Source organism: Conger conger, chromosome 15 (assembly GCF_963514075.1).
Source record: "Conger conger chromosome 15, fConCon1.1, whole genome shotgun sequence".
Taxonomy (NCBI): Eukaryota; Metazoa; Chordata; class Actinopteri; order Anguilliformes; family Congridae; genus Conger; species Conger conger.
Window position 1 is genome coordinate 14,540,784 of NC_083774.1, and position 26,442 is coordinate 14,567,225.

At 45.7% G+C, this 26,442-nt stretch overlaps 1 protein-coding gene across 5 annotated transcripts; it reads right to left on the reverse strand.

Moving 5' to 3' along the window:
* Positions 1-657: 657 nt before the first annotated feature.
* sin3aa (SIN3 transcription regulator family member Aa) lies at positions 658-25,824 on the reverse strand. 5 transcript variants are annotated; one of them, XM_061221546.1, is made up of 21 exons: positions 25,804-25,824; positions 20,177-20,387; positions 18,979-19,170; positions 17,899-18,005; positions 17,114-17,405; positions 16,338-16,577; positions 15,851-16,003; positions 15,015-15,188; positions 14,632-14,721; positions 14,425-14,543; positions 13,640-13,850; positions 13,242-13,358; positions 12,903-13,141; positions 10,542-10,725; positions 9,535-10,123; positions 8,728-8,897; positions 6,389-6,562; positions 6,044-6,136; positions 5,812-5,906; positions 4,697-4,940; positions 658-4,190 (listed from the first exon to the last, which is right to left on the reverse strand). In XM_061221546.1, the coding sequence occupies exons 2-21, from the start codon at positions 20,354-20,356 to the stop codon at positions 3,960-3,962; spliced, it is 3,894 nt and encodes a 1,297-aa protein (XP_061077530.1). In that variant the 5' UTR covers positions 20,357-20,387; positions 25,804-25,824; the 3' UTR covers positions 658-3,959. The 5 variants fall into 5 exon arrangements, with proteins under 5 accessions (XP_061077530.1, XP_061077534.1, XP_061077533.1 ...); XM_061221550.1 differs by having other exon boundaries at positions 15,015-15,170; positions 25,804-25,823; XM_061221549.1 differs by lacking the exon at positions 25,804-25,824 and adding an exon at positions 23,229-23,470 and having other exon boundaries at positions 15,015-15,170.
* Positions 25,825-26,442: the final 618 nt, after the last annotated feature.

Sequence of the window (26,442 nt, forward strand, 5' to 3'; positions counted from 1 at the left end):
GCAGTCATCAGAACTCTTACAGAGCCAGAACCTCTTGCTCAATGTCACTGTGGTGAGACTTCCACAGCCGGATGGAATGTTCTCCCTCGACACCCCCAAAATCCCAGAAGGAAGAGGGGGGGGGTTGTCCCCGACTAACAGGCTCTGCACATCAGACTCAGCCTACTGCACCAAGATGACCTACAAGCACACCGGCCAGCCAGGGCAGTCAGTCCTGACCACACAGAGCTCACCCTAAAGACAGTCAGAAGTGTATCGCCTCAATAAAAATGTTGCCTTTACTTTTTCTTTTTTTCAATTATTGTTGCTGTTGAGAAACTTGCTTCACGGGTCCGATATCAAAGACGGCAAATGGAACCTATAATTTAGCACCATGTTCAGACTTCGAAGGTCTCGATATTTCTCAAAATGAAAATGGACGTTAACTGGCGGTGCCATTACCTTTTGGCATCTGAAGCCATAGAAAAGGTAGGGGGGGAAGGAAGCAAAGGGGATTTGAAAATTTACCATGATGAAAATTAAGTCAGCATTAAGTCAAATATGGGGCATTGCTCTCATTTGTTCTAATAATTCAACTCGACTTGGTGCCCTTCCAATTAAGGTACTGCCTGAAACTCAGATTTGCACATTTTAAAGGAGACAATTTTAGCCATGACAGACGGCAATCTCAGTTTATTGCATCAGCACCTAAACCCTTCCAAGTACATACCTTAACGTGGCTGATATCGCATTAACATATCAATGATCTGAAAAAGGCAGGAAGTATATTACAATCATCACATAAATCCTTAGTGAAAGAAAGGTCCGGTCAGTGTGACAAACTAATCTGTCCTCCTACATGAAGGGGAAATTCAAACAGGGTACAAGGAAACGATCAGTAAAGCACAAACACGTAAAAATCTATGACTACTGATACTTCGGCAGATTGCCTTCTATGTGAATCGTGTGTTTTTGCTCGATTTTTCTAACTCCTAAAAACGCATCTGTACAAAAATCTACGTGGTTCAACACGGGGGACACGTTAGTGCCAGTGGTTCACAAACAGAAACAAGATAGTTTAAAAAGGAATTAAAAGAACATCCACAAATGAATCACACGAGCTTACTGATGGTGTATTGCTTGTTTTTTTGTTTTTTTTTCAAGTGTGTGCAAGATTCTGATTCACCGGTTATTTCAAAACATTTTCTACAAATTTGGAATCTGGAAATTGCTTGCTCCAAGTTTCACTGTAAACAACAATGAAATCAGAAGTTTGAAAAAAGAAAAGTTTAAAAAAGAACATTATATATATATATAATTACAAGGTGAGGACACTAAAAATATCATAAGGGTACATTAATTAACCAAATTGGTATCTGGTGAGGAAGGCACAAAAACCCATATTCAGAAAACCGCCGGATCAAAGCGTGACACTAAAGGAACAAATCTAGAGGGGCAGATGACTATCAGATGTGGCAACCCTGTCCTAAAATGGTGTGGTACCCACCGTTTCCACCAATTAAACAGTTGGGCAAAACATAATATACAGTCACATACCACTGAGAGCAATCTTCTGTGGATCGGAGGCAAAAACAGTTTGCCCTTCTTTGCTGTGCGAAATACAACATTTCAGACTTCAGAGAGCAGAAAAGAAAAAAAGAAAAAAAAGAAACAACCATAGCGACCCTCACCTTCAGTCCCATTTATTGGTCTGAATGGGCAAGGGTTTGTCTTTACAGGTTAATACCAGGATTTTACTAGTTAACCGCTTCGACTTGTGTACCAATGTTACACAGGTCTGCTTCTGAGAAGACGGGACACAGAGAAGAGTTAGAACCGATCAAGAGTGCGAACTGAACCTGGAACACAACGCGTCTTCGGATAAATCCAGTACGAAAGGAGAACTCACGGCCGTAGACTGTGCTTTGAGTGATGTGAGGTGGGACCCCTGATGTGGTCTATAAGGCTGCCTGAACGCAGTCAGCAGCGAGGGGGCGGGCCTTGTTGGGCACCGACTCACCCAGGTTCTCACCCTGTCAATCACACCGAACAACTGGCCAAAGACACAGGGTCAATCTGCTACAAACCACTTTTATTATCCTCATTTTTAAATAGTATTGAAATAAAGGGGCTTTGATGGTCAGACATGACAGGACATGCTTTTGAGACTGTTTAAAAAACAAAAAAACAACAAAACAAAAAACAAATATGCATATTTTCAGCAGAAATCTATCCAGGGTGGGGGGTGTGGGGGAAGTGTGAGGGGGAGGCAGGGTAAGGGAGGAAAAATGAAATAAACAACAGACATTTATCTGTTTTGAGCCTTGTTGTAAGGATTCCAAACAGAAGTGTCTCCAGTATATCCAAAATGGGGGCAGTGATATTATTGCCTTGAAATAAAAAAGCCAAATTTCAACAAATTAAATTTCAAGAAAAGGTACTTTATAAAAAACTCCCATCTCAAAAAAATCCTGGATACATTTCTACTTTTTCAAACAAACATTTTTTTACTATTAAAAAAAGTAACACACAAGGAAAAAAAAAAACAGCTATCATTATTATCAACTCCCTTTGGTAAAAACTGTAATAAACTGTCTGGCATATTTTCTTTTTTTTTTTTTTTTCCTTTTTCTTTTTGTAATATACGTACTAACTTTAGCCACCTCTCACATAAGTCCACAGTAAGCTTGTAAAGTATACTAGCACATCAATGCAGATCTCTGTAATAAAAAAGGTTGACACTATGTACATTTTATTTACAGTGTGTTATCAGTGTGGGGGTAAGTCCATTCTTATTGTTCTCATTTTCTTGTGTACAAGCTGGTGTATCGGCAAGGAGAGCTTCTCTGTAATGGGCGTCCAGAGTCAGCTGTAATTACACATACCAGCATATACGCCATAACCTGACATTCACAAGCTATACAACTTTACAGTCCGAGGCAAGAAACTGCAGGGTGGTCTGACTCGATCAGAATTTTGCTTTTCTTTCAGTCATCTTTTTTTTCGTTTTTTCATTTTTTGACATCAAATATCGCAGTGCCCCTTCTCTCCTTACCTTCGATGGACTCCTGTCTGAGACAGGCCGTGTTTTCTTTAATGCTGCCTTTTGAACAGGTAATAAGTATTTTAAAAAACCAAAACTCTACCCTTTTCCTTTGACCTTGTTTTTGTGTGATGGCATATTAGGCCGCCAACGCAACGGGTATCACTGTGGCAAACTATCGCCCATTGGCCGTTTTGAACTCACCACACCTTTAAGTTGCAGGCAAATATCAAGATAGCCCCTTTCCGATCCCAAATTAAGTGCACATTACCCTAAACCGTTCTAATAAAAAAATCAAATCACTCCCGCCTTTGTAGCCAAGAGTGTCTTTTTTGTATTAAATTTGTTCACACAGGAAAATTATTTTGTTGGCTTAATCAAATGACCAAGCCTGTCCATAACAGATCATCTGAATCCCTCCCCCTGCCCTAACCCACTCCTAGATAAGAGAAGTGCAGCTGACACAATGGCCAAACCACACCCTGAACGGATGTTTTTACATCCTGTATAAGTTCACATACACCTAAAAAAATGGGAGTGAACCTATCAACTTGGTTAATTATCAAATTGAAAATGAGTTGGGCAGTGCCCACTGCGGACAGCAGTGGAGCGGGTGTGGGGTGCGGGCGGGGCCAGCGAGTAGGGGTCGGCAGGGGAGGGGGTCAGGACAAGCAGGGGGCCAGTCCCTGCTTTTGGCACCATGGTCCTGCAGACGCAGGTACAGCTAAAATGCTGTTAAAAACAGACACACACCAGCTGTCCACAGAACCATACGGAGGACAGCTTTTTTTTCTTCTTTTGCTGCCACATCTTTCATTACCCCCACCCCTCCCACCCCTCATTACCCTCCCTCATCCCACCTCTAAATTGTCGCCCCCTCCCGCCGTTCCCTAATCTCCCCCGCCCCCAGAACTCCCCTCCCAGGCTGGCGGGCCGGTTACGGTGCTTTGAGGGTGGGGCCGTACTTGACGCGGTATTTGTTGATGCTCCTGAAGTGGAGGAGTTCGGGATCGCGGGTGGTGGTGCACGGCAGCAGCCCCTCCCGCCCCTCTCCCATCAGCCACTTGGAGCTTTCGGCGGCCATCTCCCGGGTGACGTGCTCCCGCACCCAGGCGTCCACCCAGGCCTGGAAGCGCAGGTGCAGCCGAGTACTGACCCGCTCGTGAGACTGTGGAGAGACCGGGTAGAGTGGGAGAGCAGGTGAGACACTCAGAACTGTAAAACAGGACCAACAAACCCTGGTTCTGCAGAGCTCAAGGGCTTCTGGAGGGTCAGAGGGCCAAGGTGCCATTAGGGCAGGGGTGTCCAATCTTATCCTAAAAGGGCCGGCGTGGGTGCAGGTTTTTGTTTTAACCCAGCAGTAACACACCTGATTATACTAATGAACTAATCGTGGTCTTTAATCAAGACCTAGATGAGTAGAATCAGCTGTCTTAGTCCTGTGCTAAAACAACAACCTGCACACACACCGGCCCTTTCTGGATAAAATTGGACACCCCTGCATTAGGGTTTGGTTGTAGTCTAGCACAATTTGTGAAACTGCTCCAATAGCCAACACCTCTACCAAGCTGTACTCCAATTACACCTACGAAACAGACAGCCAATGAGCAAAGGCCTAAGTGGAGTGATTACCTGGTGGCAACCAATGAGCAGAGGCCGAAGCGGAGTGATTACCTGGTGGGCCCTCAGCAGAGCGGTGCGTCGGTACATGTAGTCCTCAGACTTGAAGACGTACACCATCTTGTAGGAGTTCAGCTTGAACATGCACTCCAGCTTCAGGTTCTCCGCGTTCTCCGAGGACTTCTTCTCCAGCTTCAGACTCTCCGAGTTCTCGCTTGAGGACTTTTTCCCGCCTTCCTTGGCCTCCTTCTCCTGCTGTTCCCGCCCTCGTTGGTACTTGCGTATCCGACGGAGGTTCCTGTCCATTGTAAGTGCAAATGGGGGAAAAACAAACAAAGAAGACTTTTAGTTGGTGGCTTTACTCACTGAAAAGCTTTGGTCCATTTAATCAACTGATAATGCTTTCAAGTCAACAGCACTGAGCACGTTGGAAAAAAACATTTTCCAACTTCTTGATCGTATCAAATAACTGGCCAATTAACAAGCTCAGACAGGATGCTACAGCACATTTAATTTTATATTAATATGCAAGTAAGAACCAAGTCACTTATTTGCTGGGTAATATATCAGTCAGTCAAGGTTCCTGATCCATGTGCAAGATTTCTGAACTTGCCCTCCGCAGGCATCCTGCCTGTACCCTCTAGAAACAGAACATCAGTGCAACCTGGAGTTCATTGTCCTTGTTTGACCACAACCACCCAGCCACAGTAAAGACTTCATGAAAATATCCACCACTGCACATAAACTGTTCAAAAACAAGCACTAAAACTGACACTAAATCAGAAAAGCCCAGAAAATGAAGTGCAACCGCTGCCAGTTGATGAATGTCTCTTTAATCATTGTATTTGTGCAGCCGGAGGGCTTTTGATAGTGGAAGAAACTCTTAAGTTTGTGCTTTTCTTATTTCTTTTCCAGGGAAGGTCATGGAGAATTATGCTGATGTTCTACAGGGCTGCAACACAGCTTGGAAGCAAGTATATTTAAAATCAAAATCAGAACTTGCAGATGAGAATATGGAGCAAACTCAGTCAACATGCAGTCACAGTTTTATACAAGCAAACCCACAACCAGCTAAGGAGACGTGCAACGGGATTGCAGGTGAGCATGAAAAGCGCTCTAGAGCTCCACCCTGTGGCAGGTGCAGGAACAGGCTCAAGGGCCTGACTCACCTGGGGAGAAACACTGGCTTCTGGGCCAGGTGCTCACGCAGCTCCGGGGAGGTGGAGTCCAGGTTCACGTACCGGCCGATGTAGTCTGACCAGCGCTGCGGATCAGAACATGAGTGGGGGGTCAGAGAGGCGACACTCACCCGTCACGCACGTCACAGAAAAGCCACAAGGCTGATGAGGCTCTGGGGAAGAAGTGATCCCCGGGCGGCCGGTGCATGCTGGGTAATCATACCTCTGCCTCCGCGGGCTCGTCGGAGTTCTCCTCCTCCGTGTCCAACAGCTCGACGGTCAGCTGCACCTGCCCTCGGCTCTTCATAAACATCAGCTGCACGCCCGGAGAGAGGGAGAGACGCAGGGAGGAAGCGCAGAGAAAGAGTCACATTACTACTGCTACTAATAAATAACCATTTGTTATTTAGCTGGGGGGGGGCAACAGCTGGGGCTTGGACAACCATCCTTCTGGGTTCCAGCCACTAGGCTACAGGCTGCCCCTGATGAACAGTGGAGAGGAGAGGAGAGGAGAAGAGAGGAAAGGAGGAGAAGAGAAGAGAGGAGGGTGCGTGGGCGCGGCCCGTACCTTGAAGCAGTTCTCGTCGGACATGAGCTGCTCGGCCTTGCGCTGGTAGGTGCCCTCGGCGGTGGCGCGGGAGGCCTGGGAGGAGAGAGCGCCCCCTGTGGCCGCGTTGGGACTCTCGGCCAGGTACAGGTCCGTCACCTGGACGCAGATGGCATCGCTTACAATGTGCTGGAGCTGCAGGGGAGAGAGGAGGACGGGTGGAGAGCGGGACGTGAGAGATGGCAGACCTGACCGATTTACTTCATTGGAGTAGAATGAATAGTGCACTTCTATTAACTTTAGCTCAGTTAAAACGATGAAATTCACTTAACTTCTAGTTCAGTTGCTGGACACAAATTGAGGCAAAACGAGGCTGGCCCTCACAGGACTGAAGCACCACCCTCCTTTTATTCATCCACTGTTTGGTTTCTTTTCCACCCCATAGTTACAAAAACCGACTGGCCAGAGTTTTAACTCACCCGGTGCCCCAGGTTTAAACCAGCCCTGATTAAGATTGTCACAATGAAAACCAGCAGAACTTCTGGCCTTGAGGGTGAGATTAGAATTTCCCGGTCTTAAGGGGTCAGGAAATTTGCTAGCTTTTCCCCAGACTGGCTTAGACTGGTTTCTCACCGGGTGTCAGACAAATATGCACTGTGTAACAACTTGATGCAAAGGGCACAATAGAAGAACATTTATTGATTAAACAAATTCCATGTCTCAAGATTCCCCTTGATTTTAACACTGCCACCAGAGGACAACATAACTTGGACAGGAACAACTTCAAAGCTGCAATCCTCACCAACAGGACTGAACAACAGATAAAGCTTTGCACACATGAGCTTGGAAAGATATCGCTCACTTCGCAACCCTGGCAATGTGAAAACAGTTAGCGCATGCCTGTGTATGCCCATACCATGGTGCAATAGGGTTAGGGTTACGGACACACAGGGTCTGAGCTAGATCCTCTTAAATGGATGAATAGGTGGACAGATTTCAGCAGAGTGGTCAGGTCTTGACCTTAACCTTGAGATTAAGTGACCAGTACCCCTTTTTATCTGCAGTAACCATCATCACTATCCGCATATTAAGCATGCCACTTTTAGCCGAATTTATTTTTTTAGCCGGGACAACAAATGACAGGTTTTTTTAAATTGACTAAAACTGTCAAAACAACACCCATTAATATTGCAACCATGAATTTCAAAGCTGTTATGCACTTTAATAAAGCCTGCTACCAAGTTGCTATATCAGAAACTACAACAAACGGTTGCATTCCACAGCCTCACGTCACCACTGCTCCAGTTTCAAACGAGCCCGCCTGCACAAGACTTTGCACGGATACACACAGTTGTCGTACTTCAGTAGAGTTTGTAGCTTAAATTAAGCTCTGTGGATGATCCTGGAGTAACCGTGGAAAGACAGAGTGAAGCAAAATTTGACAGTTTCACAGAAACAGATTACCTTTAGTCTTGGACAAAAATTTAGTTTTGAAGGGAGAATCTCCATTTTGTCTAGGAGTAGGCTTAATCTAGGTTGGTAAAACTGGCACAATATGCAGTGGATAGAAAATGAATACACCCCTCTTCAAAGTTTTTAAATCCTGTTGTGTCATGGTCTGTAAAGTTCATGGATTAAAATGGGACTTGTTTTGCCCTGACCAACAGAATGAAACATATCACATGAATGCAGTGAAGTCATTTTAATGTGAAATTTTTTTTCTGAAATTCCCATGTTTCAGTAAAGGGGGTGTATATCGAACCAAGTTATCGCACTTGTTCATTTTTTATTAATGTTGGAATATTTTCATAATTTGTGTTTACCTTTGAAAGTATTGTAGATTAGAAGGAAAAATACATTTTATTTCCAGACTATAAGCCAAATAAATCAGAAAATTGTTCAAAGGGGTGTATTCATTTTCTATCCACTGTAACTCAATCTGAATTATATACCATAAATGTGTCATTGTTCCCAGTACTAATCACTAAATAAGACTATTCCAATGGTTTTTTTTCAAATACCATTTTACTTTTTTAAAATGCAATTAAAAACATTTTTAGTTTCAAGTAATGGCAATTAATCACATAATGGAATTAATGTTCATCTGTGTTTGCCCCTAACAAATGAATTAAATGTAACAAAATAACCAAGCTTTTGTACTGTACGCCCCAAATCCACACAGCCATCTGTTCAGGTTAACCACAACTGAAGACTGGCTGAGTCAGCCACCGCTATGGTGTGCTGAGAGCACACATTATCGGAGTCCAGACCACAAACACCCTCAGGAAAGCTCTCAAGCCCAACACTGCTGGTGAGGGGGTGGAGAGACCTTCCGAGTGCTGGTGGGCACCGGTACTGACCTGCCGGACGATGCTCTGGATGAGCTTGTCCATGGTGAAGGCGATGTAGGCGTGGATGGTGAACATCTCTCGCAGGGAGTCCTCATACTGGGAGGCGTCCATGTTCCCATCTAGAAGGTTCCGGACCATCTCCAGGAACGCGGAGTAGTAGTCCTCCACCTCGATGTCCACTGCACACACCACACGAAGCACAGCCACGCAGGCTATAAATACTCTTAAAACCTTTGAGGTGTTATTCTGTTTGACAGACCTGGTGTTAACCTGTTTAACCGGATTTAGGCTTACGCTCTCATCACATTACACACGTTTGAAATTGACTCAATGAACCGTATGAAACTTTTTTTTTCTTTCCTAAAAGCAGAACTGCATGCATTCACAACTAACACCACAGCCCATGCAGACTGCTAAAACTCAATAGACCAGAGAAGATGAAACTTGAGAATACCTGGCTATATCTCCTCAAAACTAGGTGTACTACATTTCAAAACATCACAAATGGATTCCATGTGAATGTGACATAAAAACATTTTAAATTTGATTGTTTAACACTGTCAAATTAAAGTCTCAACATGGGTACTTTCATAATTTAACTCTACCTGAAGATACATTTACAGGTAAAATCCATTGTACTTTTCTCAAAAACAGTTGACGAGGTCCGACAGTGAGGGTTAAGGTCAGAGCAGAGGATTCAGACGTCAGAGGTTAAAGTTCACCGGGACATGAGGTACTCAATGGGCTCAAGGTAGGGTCAGGGTAAGAGGGCTCAGAGGTGAGAGGTTAAAGGTCAGCGGGACATGAAGTACTCACTGGGCTCCTTCAGGCGCAGCTGGATGGCGGGGTTGTCGTTCTTGTCGCGCTTGAAGCCCAGCACCTCGCTCTCCCAGTCGCGCTCCCTGCAGTCCTCCTCGATCTGCCGCTCGGCCTGGCCGTAGATGCGCAGCAGGCGTGAGCACAGGATCTGGTGCAGCCGCAGGAAGATGTACCAGTTGTTGTTGACGTAGAAGAGGTTGTAGGCCTCGTCCGCCCCGCGCAGCTTCTGGGCCGCCGTGCTGCCGAAGAGCAGCTTGGATTTGGCGGGGCTGGAGCCGCCCCCGCCGCCGCCGGCCGCCACCCCGTTGTGCTTCTTCGCCCCGCCCTCGTCCAGCTCCATCTCCTCCTCTTCCTCCTCCTCCAGGTCGGACAGCGCCCCCCGCTGGGCGAACAGCAGGTCGGGGATGAAGTGGTACACCACCTGCTTGATCTTGTACTTGTCCTCCTTCTGGATGCCGGCCTGCCGCTTGACGTGGTGGATGATCAGGGCGGCGGCGTCCTCCAGGATCTGGCTGTCCTCATAGGTCAGGGTCATGTGGGGCCCGACGGGCGGGGCCGAGTTCTCCTCCGACGCCTGCTCCTGCCGCTGGAGAGATAAATGATTTGGGTGGGGGGGGCTCAGTTAGACAACTCTCAAAATTTGAGTCCTCAACATCCTGTCAGTGACAATGATGCTGGCAAATGCGCTGAGGTGACAAAACTGCCATTCTTCAAAATTAATTTGGAATTTGTCATGCTCACACAATTTTACACGTAATTTGAAGTTAGGAAAACAAACTAACTGGTAATGTAATGGTTAGAGAACTGGGCTGGTAACTCAAAAGGTTGTGGGATTGATTCACAGCTGGGGCACAAGTACCGTCGAACAGGGTCTTAACCCAAGTTCTTTCAGTAAAACTCCCAACTGTATAAATAAATTACAAAAATTACATGTTAATTTCCATTAAACTAACTGCATGTTGTGGCTGTTAAATTCAGAAAAGTAACGGAACTCTCACACTCACCTCATCATAGATGCTCTCGATCTCGTTGAGCAGGGTCTTGGACCGCAACACCTTGGTGTCGTTCTGTTTGAAGTTGATGCCCTGGTGGTCCAGACTCTTCAGGTAATATTTCTCATTCTGCTCCCTCCAAATCCTGTTAAAGCCCCTCTGGGCTTCTCGCCATTCCTCTTCCTTGGTCTTTAACCTGAGTGATATAATGCATCATAACATCACCCACAGAACACTCCTCCTTGGACCTCGATCTTTACCTTGAGTTATGATACATCGGTCTAGATCAGCAGAGCCCAATCCATGTGCCATGGAGAGCCAAGAGTTTGCAGGTTATCATTCTAGCCAATCAGTTTGCCTGCTGACTAATTAAGTTCCCTCCTCTCTGATAGAAGAGGAGTTAATTGGTGAAATCAGCAGGTGAATTGATTGGCAGGAATGAAAACACAGTTACGTCCACCCTGCCCTCTTCCTGCTGCCCTAGTAGTATGGGGCTGGTATGTGTTTTTATTTATGTTGAAATTTGGTTATGTTAGGACTGGTAACGATTGGCCAAACTGGTCTACACCACAACAGTAAACAGACAAAACACAGACACAGAATAAAACAGGAAATGCTTCCACGATCTTCTTCCAGACATCATTTACTCTGTGAGCCTGCCTGACAGGGTCATTTTCTGCACTCTGCACTGATCCAAATTAAATTATCAAATGTAACAATTTGTGGTACATGAACTGAGTCGGGTTTTGGTGAACTTCATTTAATTTCTACACAAGGTGGTGCACTGCGACCTTGCATGGCATATGATGCGCAGTTTCATTTCCACAGAACAAGAGCAATCAAGACGGGGGACTTCCTCCGACATCGAGAACAGTGTAGCGGATAGCGGAACCACTGAACACTGCTGGGGGAAGAACACTTGAGCGACGCGTTACAAAGCTTCTGTAGGTGAAGCCGAAGACAAACTTGGAAAAGTATGCTTGGATAAAACTTTGTGACACACGAAGCATAATTTCAGTAACGTACTGTGCGTAAGACACAGATACATCTTCTCAACGGGAAGTCTATTAAGTGGAGTAATTAGTGATTTGAATTGCCACATGATTAGCCATCTCCTAAAATGGTATAACATTACATGGGGCATAGCCCTATACGTAGCAACAGTTAAGACTATATACAATTGCATCAAGCCAAACTACTTAATGAAGACTTTGAAAAACCATCTTCCAGTAGCATTACTTCATTCAGGCAGAAGTTGACAGCTGAATGACTTGGACTTGTTGTCGCTAAGGATGGTGGGCACTATGTTTGTTTTTTTGTGCAATTATTTTTCCATGCTGCACTTGCATATGAGAAGCAGCAACTGTTCACCCGTTATACAATGTTTTCATTGAGAATCCTTTTCTAGCCGCTTTTCAGATTTTTCATATTAAAAAGAAATCATTTGAAAAGATCAGTGTGATTTCTTGTACTTCTTTGTCTGTAACAAATGTAAAGCCATTCTTAAATCAAATAGCCTAGAAACACAATTTTATTCCAATGTACTTAATGCCTACGGGTTTTTGGATACACAATGAGAAAGCTATTCTGTTTTTGTTTTTTTGCAATTTTAGGGCTCAGTCCTTAAAAAATAGTTCTGGCACTACCCCACTGGCTGATCAAGAGAAGCTATTCATTTTATGTAATAAACATTTAAAAGGCTGAAAACTCACTACAGGACATATCTGCAGTGTCAGCACTATGATTTTAAACAATAAAGCTTTGATTAAAAGCTCATCTGAGTATATTCCTTTGTATTTATTACAAACAGACAGAAGCACACACACACTCAGTGAGCACTTTATTAGGTATTTTACCTATGATTTATTACGTAGTTTTAGACTTATTGGTCTTCGGCTGCTGTAGCCTATCCACTGAGAGGTTTGATGCATTTTGCGTTCAGAGATGCTCTTCTGCATAGCACTGTTGTAATGAGTGGTTATTTATCACTGTCACCTTCCTGTCAGCTTTGACCAGCCTGACCCTTCTACACCGACCTCTCTCATTAACAAGGTATTTTTGCCCTCAGAACTGCTGCTCACTGGATGTTTTTTGTTTTCACCACATTCTCTGCAAGCTCTAGAGGCTGTGCACAAAAATCCCAGGTGGTCACTCAAACCACCCTGTCTGGCAGCAACGATCATTCCACGGTCAAAGTCACTTAGGTCACATTTCTTCCCCATTCCGCACCCATACACACAGTCCTCCTTGATCTGCCATACCTACAAATTTGGCATACGTGTTTTCAGAAACAACGGATCCGTACACATTAGTAGATGGTAAGCCAGTTGGCCTGGTCTGATGGCGCACTGCATCGTGGGTAAACGGGCTCACCTCTTGAGGACAATGGGCACGGATACTGCGGGGTTCTTCCGCAGCCCGTCGATGATGTCGGGGGCCTTGTCCCCGTATATCCTCTGGATGGCCTTGCGGTGGATGACCTCAGACGAGCCGCCCATGGTGTTGTCCAGCCGGAACTTGGCCTGCTCCTCCGCCGACATGCGCGAGAGCTTCTTCTGCACCGTCTCCAGCACGCGGATGGTGGCCAGGTTTGTCTCCAACACCACGTCCAGCTGTGGGGGGGGGCGGGAGGGGGAGAGATGAGGGATGAGCGGTGACGCACGGGAGTGCCTCAATGAGGGGGCCTTACGGGGTGGGGGTGTTCTTCCTCACCTCAAATCTTTCGTCCTCACACCTGTAGATGTGCTCTTCATACTGAGTCTTCTTGGAGCTGACAAAGGTGGAGTCCTCTGACCACGAGGGGAAGGACACCCACGTGTCATTCAGGACCTGAGAACCAATGAGAAGCCTGTAAATATAGCCCCTCCCACAACATAGACCATACACATGACCCTGAGAACATCAGAACTCTGTAACTGTCAGTCAAAAAGATTTTTCTTAGGCTGCAAAGACTGTATAATGTATGAAACGTATAAAGGTTAAAAATTTGATCGTAGGTTCCCACAGTAGCAGAGCCAATTGGTTGATGAGAGTTCACTGGGACATGAGGTACTAAATGGGCTCCTGGAAGGCCGGGGCCGGGGGATTTGGGAGACTGGCACAGCGCTCACCTCCTTGCACAGAGGCGTTCTCCCGGTGCACTTGGGCTGCTGGTAGCTCTTGGGCAGGGCCCTGTAGCTGGAGCCAAGCCTCTTGCAGGAGGCGTAGTCGATCTCCATGGCGATGCCCTCCGTGGCGCGCTCCTTGGGGAAGCTCTCAATGTGGGACGACTCCCGGTACCCCAGGAAGTTCTTGAACCAGGTGAACAGCTCTGGGAATTTTCTGCAAAGGAGGGTGAAAAAGTGATTGAGAGCTATGTGAGGTCATGAGACACCATATCCGTCCAATAAAGCGTTTAAGTGCAATATTGCTGGGAAGTCCAACGGGATGAAAGCGCAATTCACGATTTTCTGAAACTTGAGCTTGTGTCATAATTACGAAGATCATCACCAAAGCCCGCATTAGGATCGCATAACACATTAGCAGAACTGATTAACGAATCGCTTTACAAATACGTCTTGGGATCAATTCAAACATCTGCTTGTTCACATGCAAAGGACAAGAGAACTCAAGCAGATCCTAGGCTCTGTAGGAAACACTCAGGGAGTTTGGTTGGCCAGGTATTATACGTGTTCAGTCTGTCCTTAAAACACCCTGAGGCTGGTTTTAGATTCCATCTCAGACCTTAATAACATGCAACCCCCCAGAACACCAGATACTATTAAGTTCCATGAGAACTAAATGAGATTTACTCAGCCTGTATTTGTCTGAATTTTTAGTTGAGAGAGCAGCCCTAGTTGCCCTCAAACCAGAGGCCCTGAGAGAAGCGGGTTCCCGTGACAACCGCTGCACTCACCCCAGAAACGGCAGCACCAGCTGCACCAGCTCGGCGCGGGAGATCACTTCCTGGTTGAAGATGACCAGGCAGCGCAGGAAGTTGTCGTAGGCCTCGGCGCTCCGCAGGGCCTTTCGAACCTGAGGCCAACAGACGTGGCGCTTTAGACGGAGTGACAACGAGAAGCGCAACAACCTGAAGACCACTACCGGGAGAGGTCCTGCTCACCTTCTCAAAGAACAGAGACTCGGTGCCGACGCCATGTTTACTGACTTCTGCCAGGGACGAGTCCTTCAAGCCCTGCAGCTTAGGCTTCTTCTGTGTGAGAGAGACAGAGACGAAGGACGTGGGAGAGAGCCGAGAGAAGGAAAATACGGAGGAAGACAAAGAAAGAGGGAGGAAGGATGAGAGCGGGGGGGGGGGGAGAGAGAGAGAGCAAGAATCCCTCAAATCAAGAGTTTAACAAAAATGGATGGTGTCCACCAGAACTTCACAGCTTCACAAGCATTCTACAATCATTCAGAACAATGGCTTTGCATTTGAATTCTTGGAAGAACAGAATTCCTAACCCCTGACCTGGCTCCACGACGCGAACTGGGGGGGGCGTGTACCTTAACGGGGGGCGTGGTTCCGCTCCCGGAGTGGCGGCGGCTCTGGCAACCATTCTGATTGGGCCTCTGCTTGTTATTGAGCTGCGGCTTCTTGACCGTGCCGCCGTGGTCGTTGCGCACGGACTCAGCCTTCTCAGCCGTGGTCTTGCTGAGCAGCTGGGAAAAGGGACCACACTGACGATCAGAAGATGAGTTTCATTAGCGTCATCATATTGAACAATTAACAATGTACAGTCACCCCATATTATTCACACCCTCAAAAAGATGATAACGATGAAAAAGGAACGACAATACATTGGTGAAAATGGAATTTTTTTATTTAAATTTTTTATTTATTTTCATAAAATACTGCTTTTTCGCTCATCCATTTCAAGGGTGTGAATAATTTGAGGCCAGTATATGCCACTTTAAACCCTAGGCTTTGTTGCTGTTGTTGCTCTTGTTTATTGCCCTAAAACTCCTTTTTAAACAGTGATTCTTTAAATTCAATTCAGAAACAATTCAAGAAATATATGGCAAACAGAACCCACTAACCTCAAAAGCAAAAACAATAAGAACCTTCAAAACAAAATAAAGTGAGCCTCTTGCTTGCACCCAAACAGCTCTGAGAAATGGCACCAGCCCTCGTACCAGAACTTAGCTTTATTATTTGCCTGCTAGGATGTCTTTTTATGTACATTTTCATCAATAGTAAAACAGCATTTATACATCCTGAAGCAAATCAGGTTATCCAGGCACTTTGCCCAAAGGCATAAAAATGGATTTCACTGAAGAATGTAAGCTGTGCAAGTCACTCTGGGTAAGAGCATCTACTAAACGCCTAAAATGTAACTCACGGCAGAACTGTTGGCGTCGGGCAGGAACTGGCCGAACTCGGAGAGAAGATCCTCCTGGTTCTTGAAGAGCCGGGCCACCTGAGCGTACACCTCCTGCTCCGTCAGGGCAGGGGTGTAGTTCCCCCCTGCCTCCTTGGCGTTGCGCTGCTCCTTCTGCTCAGGAGCAGGGGAAATAAGGAGTCAGCCACGGTGAAGCAGACGCAAGAACAGGAGAGGTGAGAGAATTACAGCAACGCTCTTTTATTTTAACTTGCCGTCGACAGTTCTCATCGTAGTCTCTTCATAGCAAATATGTGCAATGTAAACAAAGAGGAACCCCCCCCCACGCATATGCACAGATATGCGCATACCTGACGGCAGCTAAAAATTACCGGCGGAAACTAGTTGGGCGGAGGGGGTAAATGTGAAATGAGCGGCAGGGAGGAGTGTAAGTGTGTGTCTTACAGGGGCAGGAAAAATTGGTGTGTGTGTGTGGGGTTCATCTAACCTGGTAGGTGTGCAGAATCTCCAGGAAGGCCTTATAGATGTCGGGCTGGCCCTGGAAGCGATTCTTGATCTTGTTGACGTAGTTGATGGCGTGGTTGAACTCCACGGGCTGGTTGTTCTGCAGGGGCGGGGCACTGCTGACGGGCGTGTGCGGCTGCACCGGGGGCGACCGAGGGGAGGCGTAGGGCGGGATGGAGGGGTTGGGCTGGCTGGAGGGGGTCAGGGCGGGAGACTGCAGGGGCTGCACCAGAAACACCGAACCAAAGGTCAAAAACACATCACTGCTTCTGACCAGGGAACGACAAACTCAAAACGAAGTCCGGAAATGTCATTTCACACACACACACTCACACACACTATTATAACTGACCGATTATAATGACCGCTCCCAAGCCTGACCCTTTGTCCTTAAAGGTTCAATCAGTTTAGCAATCTTATGTGAGCCCCCATATACCTCGGTCAACCTCAGTCAAGTCTAGGTCCCAATACATTCTACTGAATTGCATAATTATAGAGATTTCGTCAGGAAACATTTCGAAATTTCTTTCAAAAATGGTAATAACGTGGTAAAATTTTTTTTTTTTTTAAATGCCTGCGGGACTTTCAATAGTGACACAAGAGACCCTGGAAGGCGTGGTGTTTTTTTTCAGTTTTCAACTTCAAGACAAATTTTCAGAATTATCAGAAGTGGATTGGGCTAACATTACGTGGCAGACCTCATCTCCAACTTAACACGCCCACAAAGCAACAGGACTCCTCTGACTGGACGGTTCTCACCTTGCTGATCTTGGCCGGGGTAGGCTGAACAGGCGGGGGCGGGGCGGCGGTGGTGGTGGGGGCGGGCAGCTGGGAGGGGGCCTGGGGGGGAGGGGGCGGGGGGATGTTCTGCACGGAGATGCCGTGGGGAGTGATGTGGTGGATCTGCCCTGGCGTGGTCACGTTGACCAGGTCGTTGGTCTGCACCTCTATCTTATAGCCGGGCGGCAGGAAGGTGTTGAAGCCCATGATGAGATCGGGGTGCCCCTTGAAGAGCTGGGACACCCTGCTGATCACTCCTGGGGTGTCAATGCTGCACAATGAAATTAAAATACAAAATTAAAATTCAGCTTACTCCCATCCCATCCCATACTCATTGTTCACTGAAGAACACACTGTTTTAAAAACAGAAAGAGCACAGGCTTAACAATCAAAAATACTGAAAAGATGATATGGCTTAAAGAAAAAAACTGAAATACAGAAGTTAAGTATTATGACTCATTTGAAACTCAGAATCAATGTTCCGTTAGATGGCAAACTTTAAGAACGAACATGTTTTATATTTTAGTGTTGGGGACAGAACAAAGCACGCTGGTTCCTAAGACTGACATATGCTCAGTGGGCTGAGGGATCACATCTATACACCGACAGGCCCGTTCCTGAGCAGGAAACACATTCCAGCCTAGCAGTCAATAAATAAACAAAAGCGATACTACAGCCTAAATCATGGGGAAGAAATGAGGAAAGATGTACACACTCCGGCAAGCTATGAACAAGACAAGCTTGGGTCTTTAACGTGACCTCACCTCTGGGACTTAAACTCCTTCATGATGTCCAGAAAGTCATTGTAGACCTGTGGCTGACTTCCAAACTGCAGCTTCACCTGGTCCAGGTAGGACAGGGCATCCTCCACCTACAGCCAGGGAAGACTGTCACCCTCCACTCCCATCCCCTCACCACACATAGACTGCACTACGCTGGTCACCCTGGAGTACTGCACTAGATCAGTGTAGTTTCACATACTGCTCTAAGGCAGCGGATTTAAGTAAACATTTGTTTTTCACTGCAGCGTCTGGAGACTACAAAAGAGACTAAATTGAGCCACATCGGAAAGTCTAAACCTGACTGAAAATGAGTCACCAAATTATTATTTCTTATATTTTTAACTTAGTCATTCAAAGCCCATTTTTACAGAAGAGGAACATATCCTGTATATGGGCAGGGGTTGGATTGCTTTGACGCAGAATTGCTAATGTTACAGAGTGAAATCTGCTCAATGCCTTTGAGCAAATTGACTAGAAATTTCTCAGAAAAAGTTCAGCAGTCACCACTTCTCCCACAGTTTCCCAGTTAGGTTACCCAACGTAACTGCTGCTCATGACCCGGGGCGGCAATGGCTCAGCCGCCTGGCAGTCAGTTTGAATCCCACCCTGGGTGTATCGAAGTGTTCTAGAGCAAGACACCTAACCCCCAAATGCTCCTGACGAGCTGGTTGGTACCTTGCATGGCAGCCAATCGCCGTTGGTGTGAATGGGTGAATGAGAAGCATCAATTGTACAGCGCTTTGGATAAAGGCGCTCTATAAATGCCAACCATTTACCATTTATGACCCTGCAGCCTTCCAAAGGAACCAAGGCCAACCTTTTTTAGTCTTCATTTGATTGTCAACACCCCGCAATCTGCCAGCAAGTTTAATGTCCAGAATTATTTTCTTGGGCTCCATGTTGTTGGCAGAATTAAAATGTGACCCACCATTGTGAGTTAATCCTTAAAAACTGGACATTGATCATTCGCAAATAGAGGGTTGCAGCTCTGCCTAGGAAGTGCTGTAGGAAATGGCAGGTGGAATAAGAGTAACAGGCTGTGTTGGGGGAGGGGCCTCGCACCTTCAGCCTCTGGAACTGCTGCTGCCCCTGGGCGGGGGCGGAGGGGGCCGGGGGTGCAGGCGGGTGGGCGTGGCTCTGCACCACCTGGGCGCCGTGCGGCTGGACGGCGGGGCTGTGGTGGTGGGCACCGCTGTGCACGGCCGGGGTGGGGGCGTGGCCATGTCCCCCGGAGCTCTGTGCCACAGTGGGAACCTGAGAGAGGAGATCCCCTTCATAAAGACCTCTACAGACATACACTCACACTCACCAGCCCCATTCAGTTCACCCCCACAGTGGGGACCTGAGAGAGGGGAGAGATCGTTCATAAAGGCCTCTGCACTCTCAGACACTGACACTCACACTCACCAGCCCCATCCAGTTCACCCCCACAGTGGGAACCTGAGAGAGGGGAGAGCTCCTTCATAAAGACCTCTGCACTCTCACACACTCACACACACACACACACACACACACACACACACACACACACACACACACTCTCACACTCTCACACACACACACTCTCACACACACACACACACCAGCCCCATCCAGTTCACCCCCACAGTGGGAACCTGAGAGAGGAGAGCTCCTTAATCAAGGCCTCTGCACATGCACACAGACACAGACACAGACACAGACACAGACACAGACACAGACCAGCCCCATCCATTTCACCCCCACAGTGGGAACCTGAGAGAGGGGAGAGCTCCTTCATAAAGGCCACTGCACACACTCACAGACCCAGACAGACAGACACTAGCCCCATCCAGTTCACCCCCACAGTGGCGATTCAAAACTAGAATGCACGCCAGCACTGCGGGTAACGCTTGGTTGAACGGGTAAATTATGAGCCCTCCACTGACAGAGAAGGAATTAACACTGCTTTAAATGGACACCATTCTGAGCCATACTTGGTCTTCCTGAGACAGGTGGGGTGTTAAGAGTTGAAGCCACCTGCTGGCAGCTTCTAGAAAGTACACTTCTAGCAAGACCTGGAGTGGCTCCAACAGCTCAAACACATTGGGGGGGCAGACTTCTCAGATACAGATTAAGCTCAGTCCTGGACTAAAATGAGTCTTGTATGGTATTGAATTTAGTCTAGGACTAGGCCTAATGTGTGTCTGTGAAACCAGCCCAGGGAGTGCGAGTTCCCTCTCTGTTGGACATCTCTGAGAGTGGTGTCAGGTGGAGGGGAAAGGTCAGTAGCGGGACGCACCTGGTAGCCCTGCGGGAGGGAGTACTGGATGCCGGTGGTGGGCTGCATGCCGTCAGAGACTGGCTCGTAGACGGCCGGCGCTGGGGCCAGGACCCGGTGCTGGAAGCCCTCGTTGCTGGCCGGGAGCCGGCGCTGCTGCGACGCGAAAACCGCTTCCTGATCCTCCAAGCGGCGCTTCATTGTGACCTCATGCTCGAGGGGGCTGCAGAACCTGCGCGCGGGAGGAGCAAAGAGTCATCCACCCCAGACCTGAGCAAATGCCACACCGCTAAATGGATGGGAGCAAAGACAGATGTTTTTCCCCCAGTCAGGAAATGCACTTGGACCAGAACAACCTCTAAAGTGTGAAAACTTATACTGGCTTACAGGTTGAACAACTCGTGGAAGTTTTAAAAGATTTCAAAAGGGAACACAAACTGTAAATGGAACACTAGAATGCTGACAGAAAAAAGTCTTAGAGTTTCAAACCAGGATGACTGAACTTTTTTTTCCTGCTGTTATGATCACTCGCATACTCTCCCAGCTCAGGGGACAGCATTGCTCAAAGTAGCCCAATTTCACGTGCTTATTTATGATGGTCTGTAGATGCGTGTGAACTCCTTCAGATTGGCCAAGCACCTTTTCAACTGGTGATAAGTTCACAAAGAATTTGGCATGTCAAAGTTTGACTTATACCTGTGAGCCATATTGCCAATCAAAACGCACGCCTGACCAAACGCACTCAGTGCTAATGCAAAGAGTGATTTGCAACTTCTTGACAGCATTTAATGCAGAACGTTTACTGCATGGCGTGGCACAGCGCCCTGAGATGTATGAAATGATTTTTCTTCATAGGTCAAAAGCACTTGGCTGACAAATGAATTTTTTGCATGAAAATATATGACGTTAATCAATTAATCAATGTGTCAAGATTGCTGGTCAAGAATCTCGGCAGATAGTCACACTCAATACAGTAAATGTTCATTTTGTTTCTGCACGTGCACAATTCATATTCTGAAATAAGATTCTAGCACAACTTTTTTTTATTCATTATTTTTATTATTATTTATTAAAGAGCACTGGCTACTTCAATAACAATTGACATTTTGGTCAAATTACATTATCATGTCGCCATTTTCACACTAAGTGCTAGATGTACAATTGCCTGCAGCAAAAAACCACTAATCATGCTATCGATGAATCAAATTTGTACTGCATTTGCATTACACCAATGCCTAAATTTAGAGGACCGTTACATTTTCGATCAATTTATCATCATAAAAATAACCCAACATTTGTTGCAATTAAGTGCATTGAAATAATTAAATCAATCACTATATGCAAGAAAAAAGTTGATTCAAAAGTGCATTTAGCAAAAACAAATGTAAACGCACTTTAAAATTTCCTGCAGGAACGTTAATAGAATTTTATTTCATAGAATTTAATATAATTCCATTCCTCAATAGAATTTCTTAAGACATTGCAATAAAATAATAAGAGCGATGTTTTAATTAACTTAAGGCAACTGAAATTTAAAGGTCTCGCCGTTTTGTTAATATGATTTGACTAGACGTGGCGGATTCATCTAAACAAGAACATGGTGCAACGTAGATTGCAATGTTTTCCACTAAATCTTTACAACGGCAGCAACAAACTTCGAGCAGAAGACAACAGGCGTGCTGCAGAACTGAATTACGTCATCGAGGCACCGCTGCCTAGTGTACGTGTGTCTCACGGCAGAGCTCGAATGCTTTGAAAACGTGGATGGATACAAACGAGAAACGCAAAACATCCCAAAAAACTAATAAAAGGCAGAAAGCTCAGGTTTTAAAATGTTAAATGATTCCAAATTAAACGACTCAATTTATTTTTTTAAGTGTATTTTCTAAAGTTGTTTATGTAACTAACAGGCACCCAGCTAGCTAGCTACAATTGGCAAGCTAACGTTAGTGTCACAGCAAGCTGGCTAGAGCTAATGTTAGCTATCCGAATGAAGCCCCGCTGCTGGAGGCTCTCGTCAGCCCATGACACTTAGCTCCAATTCAAATTTCCCTGTGACCAAGTTATTGACAGCTAGATCGTAGCATTCAACAGCAACATTATCAAGGGAGCCTGGCTAGCTAACAGTCAAATATAGCGCACTCCGTTCTTTGGTTAGGTTGCTAGCTATTTTGCTAAACTTCCCTCTAAATCTTAAACTAGACATCCCTCTTGACACTTTTCCCGACATTGCATAGTACGGTACAAAGTACTGCGGTTGGAATGGACAAGCTTTTAGTACCATTGTTCACTGTATTACCCGAGTCGGTGGTCGACATCCAGCACTTTGCAGGCTAGGTAAGTTAACGTTACCGTTAGAGATTCAATGGAGTGAGCTCGGCTAGCTAGCTAGCTATCGACATTAGCTAGCAAGCCATGCACGGCAACAGTTTTCATACAAACCAAGCTAACGTTAAAAATTTAAAAACAATTTAATTGAGTTCAACGCCTTCGCCCTTACCAATCGTCTACATTAACCGCGTAGTAACATTAGCCGCCGTTTTCGTTCCCAACCGATGAAAGAAATGGCCCAGTCCCCTCCCCCCCTCGGCTTTGCGGCCCTGTCACACATCGCAAGCCCCGACCTCGATTAGCGCTTACCGGAGATGAAGCGACCTCCAACTATTACCCGCCACCGGAACATAACCCGCAGAAGTAATGTTCTCTTAGCTGCATTGCATTTGCTACGATATACTTTTTATGTTTGTGTTCAGAACGTGATTAATTAAATCAAACGTTCTACTACCTACAAGCCAGTTCGCGGAATCAAAAGCAGACTTCCAACAGTTCATTGCGATGTTGCAAATAACATTAGCCAGCTGGCCAGCTCCGATGCAGTCAATGTGTAAACGCTGCACATGTAGATTTAGCGAAGTATGAATTTGAACCCTACTCGAGTTGTCCAAAAAGACCTTGCCAGCGAGCTAAAGATCTTGACTCTACCCGTAATATTTCCAGTGCAATTAACCACCTAGCTAAACCCAACTTAATATTTTTCTCGTTTGATCAGCTCTGATAAATTAAATGAACTCACCTCCTCGTAACACTGCGACCTGAACAGGAAAAAACTGCTGGCTAGCTATGTATGTTTTTAACTTAAAAAAATCTTTCGGGATTTAAAAGCGCTGCATTAATAATAACGTCAAAAAACGTGGAACGATAAGGGTAAAATAACTTAAAATAGCAAAATAATAAAATAAGCAACCCAAGTACGACACCGCAAAAGGAAAAATTCTCTTCAGAAAACAACCTCCGTTCGTTTCTTGGTCGAGAGGCGTGGCTCCGAGAAGGCGGGCTTGACTCCGCCCACCTGTACATATTATTGGCCCCCGCTCGAAAGAAGCCGCAAAGGGGGATTAAGGCTATTGGTTTTGATTGGTCGATTGTGAAATCTGTCAAAAGTAGGGTAAAAATGCATCCCCCGTCGCACAACGGAGCTGACCGTCATCCGCCACTCAGTCTTTTCGTAGTCACTTACACACCGCCTCAAACCGGGGCTTCAGAAACTCACAGCAGCTGATAGGTGGTTACTGGCGTACACAGAAAAAGAAAGACGAAGCTTCCTGGCCAAAAGCGTCGATCAAATCGTGTGAGCTCCGCCTTCAGTCATGTCGACAATGCGTTTTGAACCGTCCTCCATTCTTTCGCTTTTTTATTTATTTACTGAGGGAAGGACGCATTGAACAATGTGCTGTCATTAAACGTAGCTTTATATCTACCATTCAATTTGATACACCGCGCATAAATATATGCAAAATAAAGCGTTCTGAATCATATGACAAACACTTCAAATGTCAACTTAAATTTTAAGAGACGCACGCAGCTTTATATTGTGCTAGTTGGCTTAAAGGCACACAAATGGCGACACGACCGCTCTGCAAACTGAATTGTGACAGAAATGTTTACAGTTGCTATTTCGGGCATATGTGCGTAGCCCAGTGTGTTTTTGTCGCTTGCTCGATGTGTGCAAATATTGTGTACGCAATGAATTCCAAGTCAACTTCCTGAAATTCACGAACCACCTGATATGTTCCGCTGCTGTTTGAGAGAGACGTACACTGTCATGGGCGTGTCCTGTTCCTTGGCACAACCTCCTTACTGCACTTAAGCCAACCATTATACGAAACTCAGCCCAACACAACGCCTACCGGGTGGGGCCTTTTCATAAACCACCGCCCACGAGGGGCGGGATTCCAGACTCGCCCGGGATTCCCAACACATTAATCGGACGTTCTTTTCCGCTGCAGGCAAACCTGCAGACGGCGATCATTGTTGTACGCAAAGTTTCATTCGTATGAAGTGTTGTGAATGGGGATTTTGGCTAGCTTCTTAACGCCCACCCCTTCGTCTATTTCCTTTAGACACAAACAGTCAAGCAGGCGCCACACAGTCAAGGATTACCACGGAGAGGTTCATGTTACAGACATTCGGAAGCGCTAGCTAATGTAGCTAACAAGCGCGAAGTCAGCTAACGTTATACTTAAGGGATTAAACCAAATGTGAACTCCAAAACCTTTTGTACAAATGAATCTTAGGTAAATAGTGTCGCACGATCTATTGGGCATTCATCAATACGCAATGGTGACCGATTTGCCAACCAACAACCAAGCTACCATTGTTCCAAGTTAAGAGCGATCGATGGAATTCGTTCCCCCTGGGTTTCACACACCACCAACAAGCAAACCTGAGTTTTATCGCACCTCATATGCCGATGTGCTTGCAAGTCGCTCACTATTTCGCTTTGTCATATGTGCCCTCTTAACAATGAAATCGAAAGCAATGATCCGGCTAGTTCACATGCATTCCGGAGACGCGGCAAACCGTCACACACACACACACACATACACACACACACACACACACATATAGGAAGGAGGCTAGCTAACTAGCTTAGTCCGTGGCTTTGTTGTGTTCGGATTGGCAATCGCAAGACCAAAGCAACGAAGGCAATAGCGGCGCAACATGGCACAGCTAGTTGTTAGCTTTATGAACCGTGGACGATTGACCGAATAAAAACACCATATGAATGGTAGCTGTCGACAAATTAAATTGTCCTTTACTTTTAGAAAATGATTATTCAAATATCTCTTACATTCGAATCTCGAAGACCACTCCGATAAATTATAACGTGTGGTCATCACTCCAGTGAGATTTGTCACGTGAAGATGGTTCAATGAACACAAACGGATGAAATTATTTGTTTACTTGGATTTTCAGTGGGGAAAAATGTCAAACCTTTTCACCATAACTACTCCCTCCCCCTGCCGATCCCTTAACTAGCCGAGCTACACACATCGCATTCCCAAGTGTGCTAAAGATCTGCATTGCCTTTGCGCCGACATCTACATGAAAAAGGTACACAATAAGAGTACCAATCTTTAACTTTAAAGAAAATGCCACCCTTTTTATGAACACAAACGCACACACGTTTCACTGACACGGCCAGCTAGCTCGCTAACCCTTCCTGTTTCAGAATCATAAAACCAATAACATAAGAAGATAAAGATCAAGGAATGGCCTTTGCCTGGTATAATCTACATACACTTGATATTTTGTAACTAAATCGACAATTTACATCTTTTTCTTTCCTTTGACCAGCTGTTACCTACCTACGAAAAAGAAGCTTCACACTCCGGATTCGTGTTTGTAACAAAATAGTTGGAAACGCCCCCTACCCTTTGCATTGGCGTACACTTGATCTGACGTCATTTTCATTTAAATGTGGCCCGCCAAGAACCAGGAATAGGTATTTTCTGATCTACTACGGACATTTGGTGAGTGTAGTATTTGGGTCACAACCAGACATTATGGCAAGGGCGTAATTTATGGGGGAATAGGGGGTTATAACCCCCCACCCAGATATTACAAAACAGACTAAATAACCATAATAATTATGAAAATAATTTCAGAAAATAAAAATGGCGATTTCATGTTGTGATTGGGGTATACTGGTGAGTCTTTAATTAAAACATTGGCTGTAGCCCCCCTATCGCCTAGCCTTGAGTCAAGACTAAATTCTGAAACATCTCTTATTCCTGCAAGCAATGGCACACATCTGACTAATTAGAATTAGAAACACTTGTAAATCCATTTGTCCCAAATATTATGGCACCATGAAATGGGGGAATATGTCATTTCTGCATGGTGAAACAAAAATGTATACTCTTTAATACAATTTAAAGTGAATAGTTTGATTACAAATCTAAAATTGTGGTGTACAGTGAAATCAAGGAAAAAATGTATTTGCC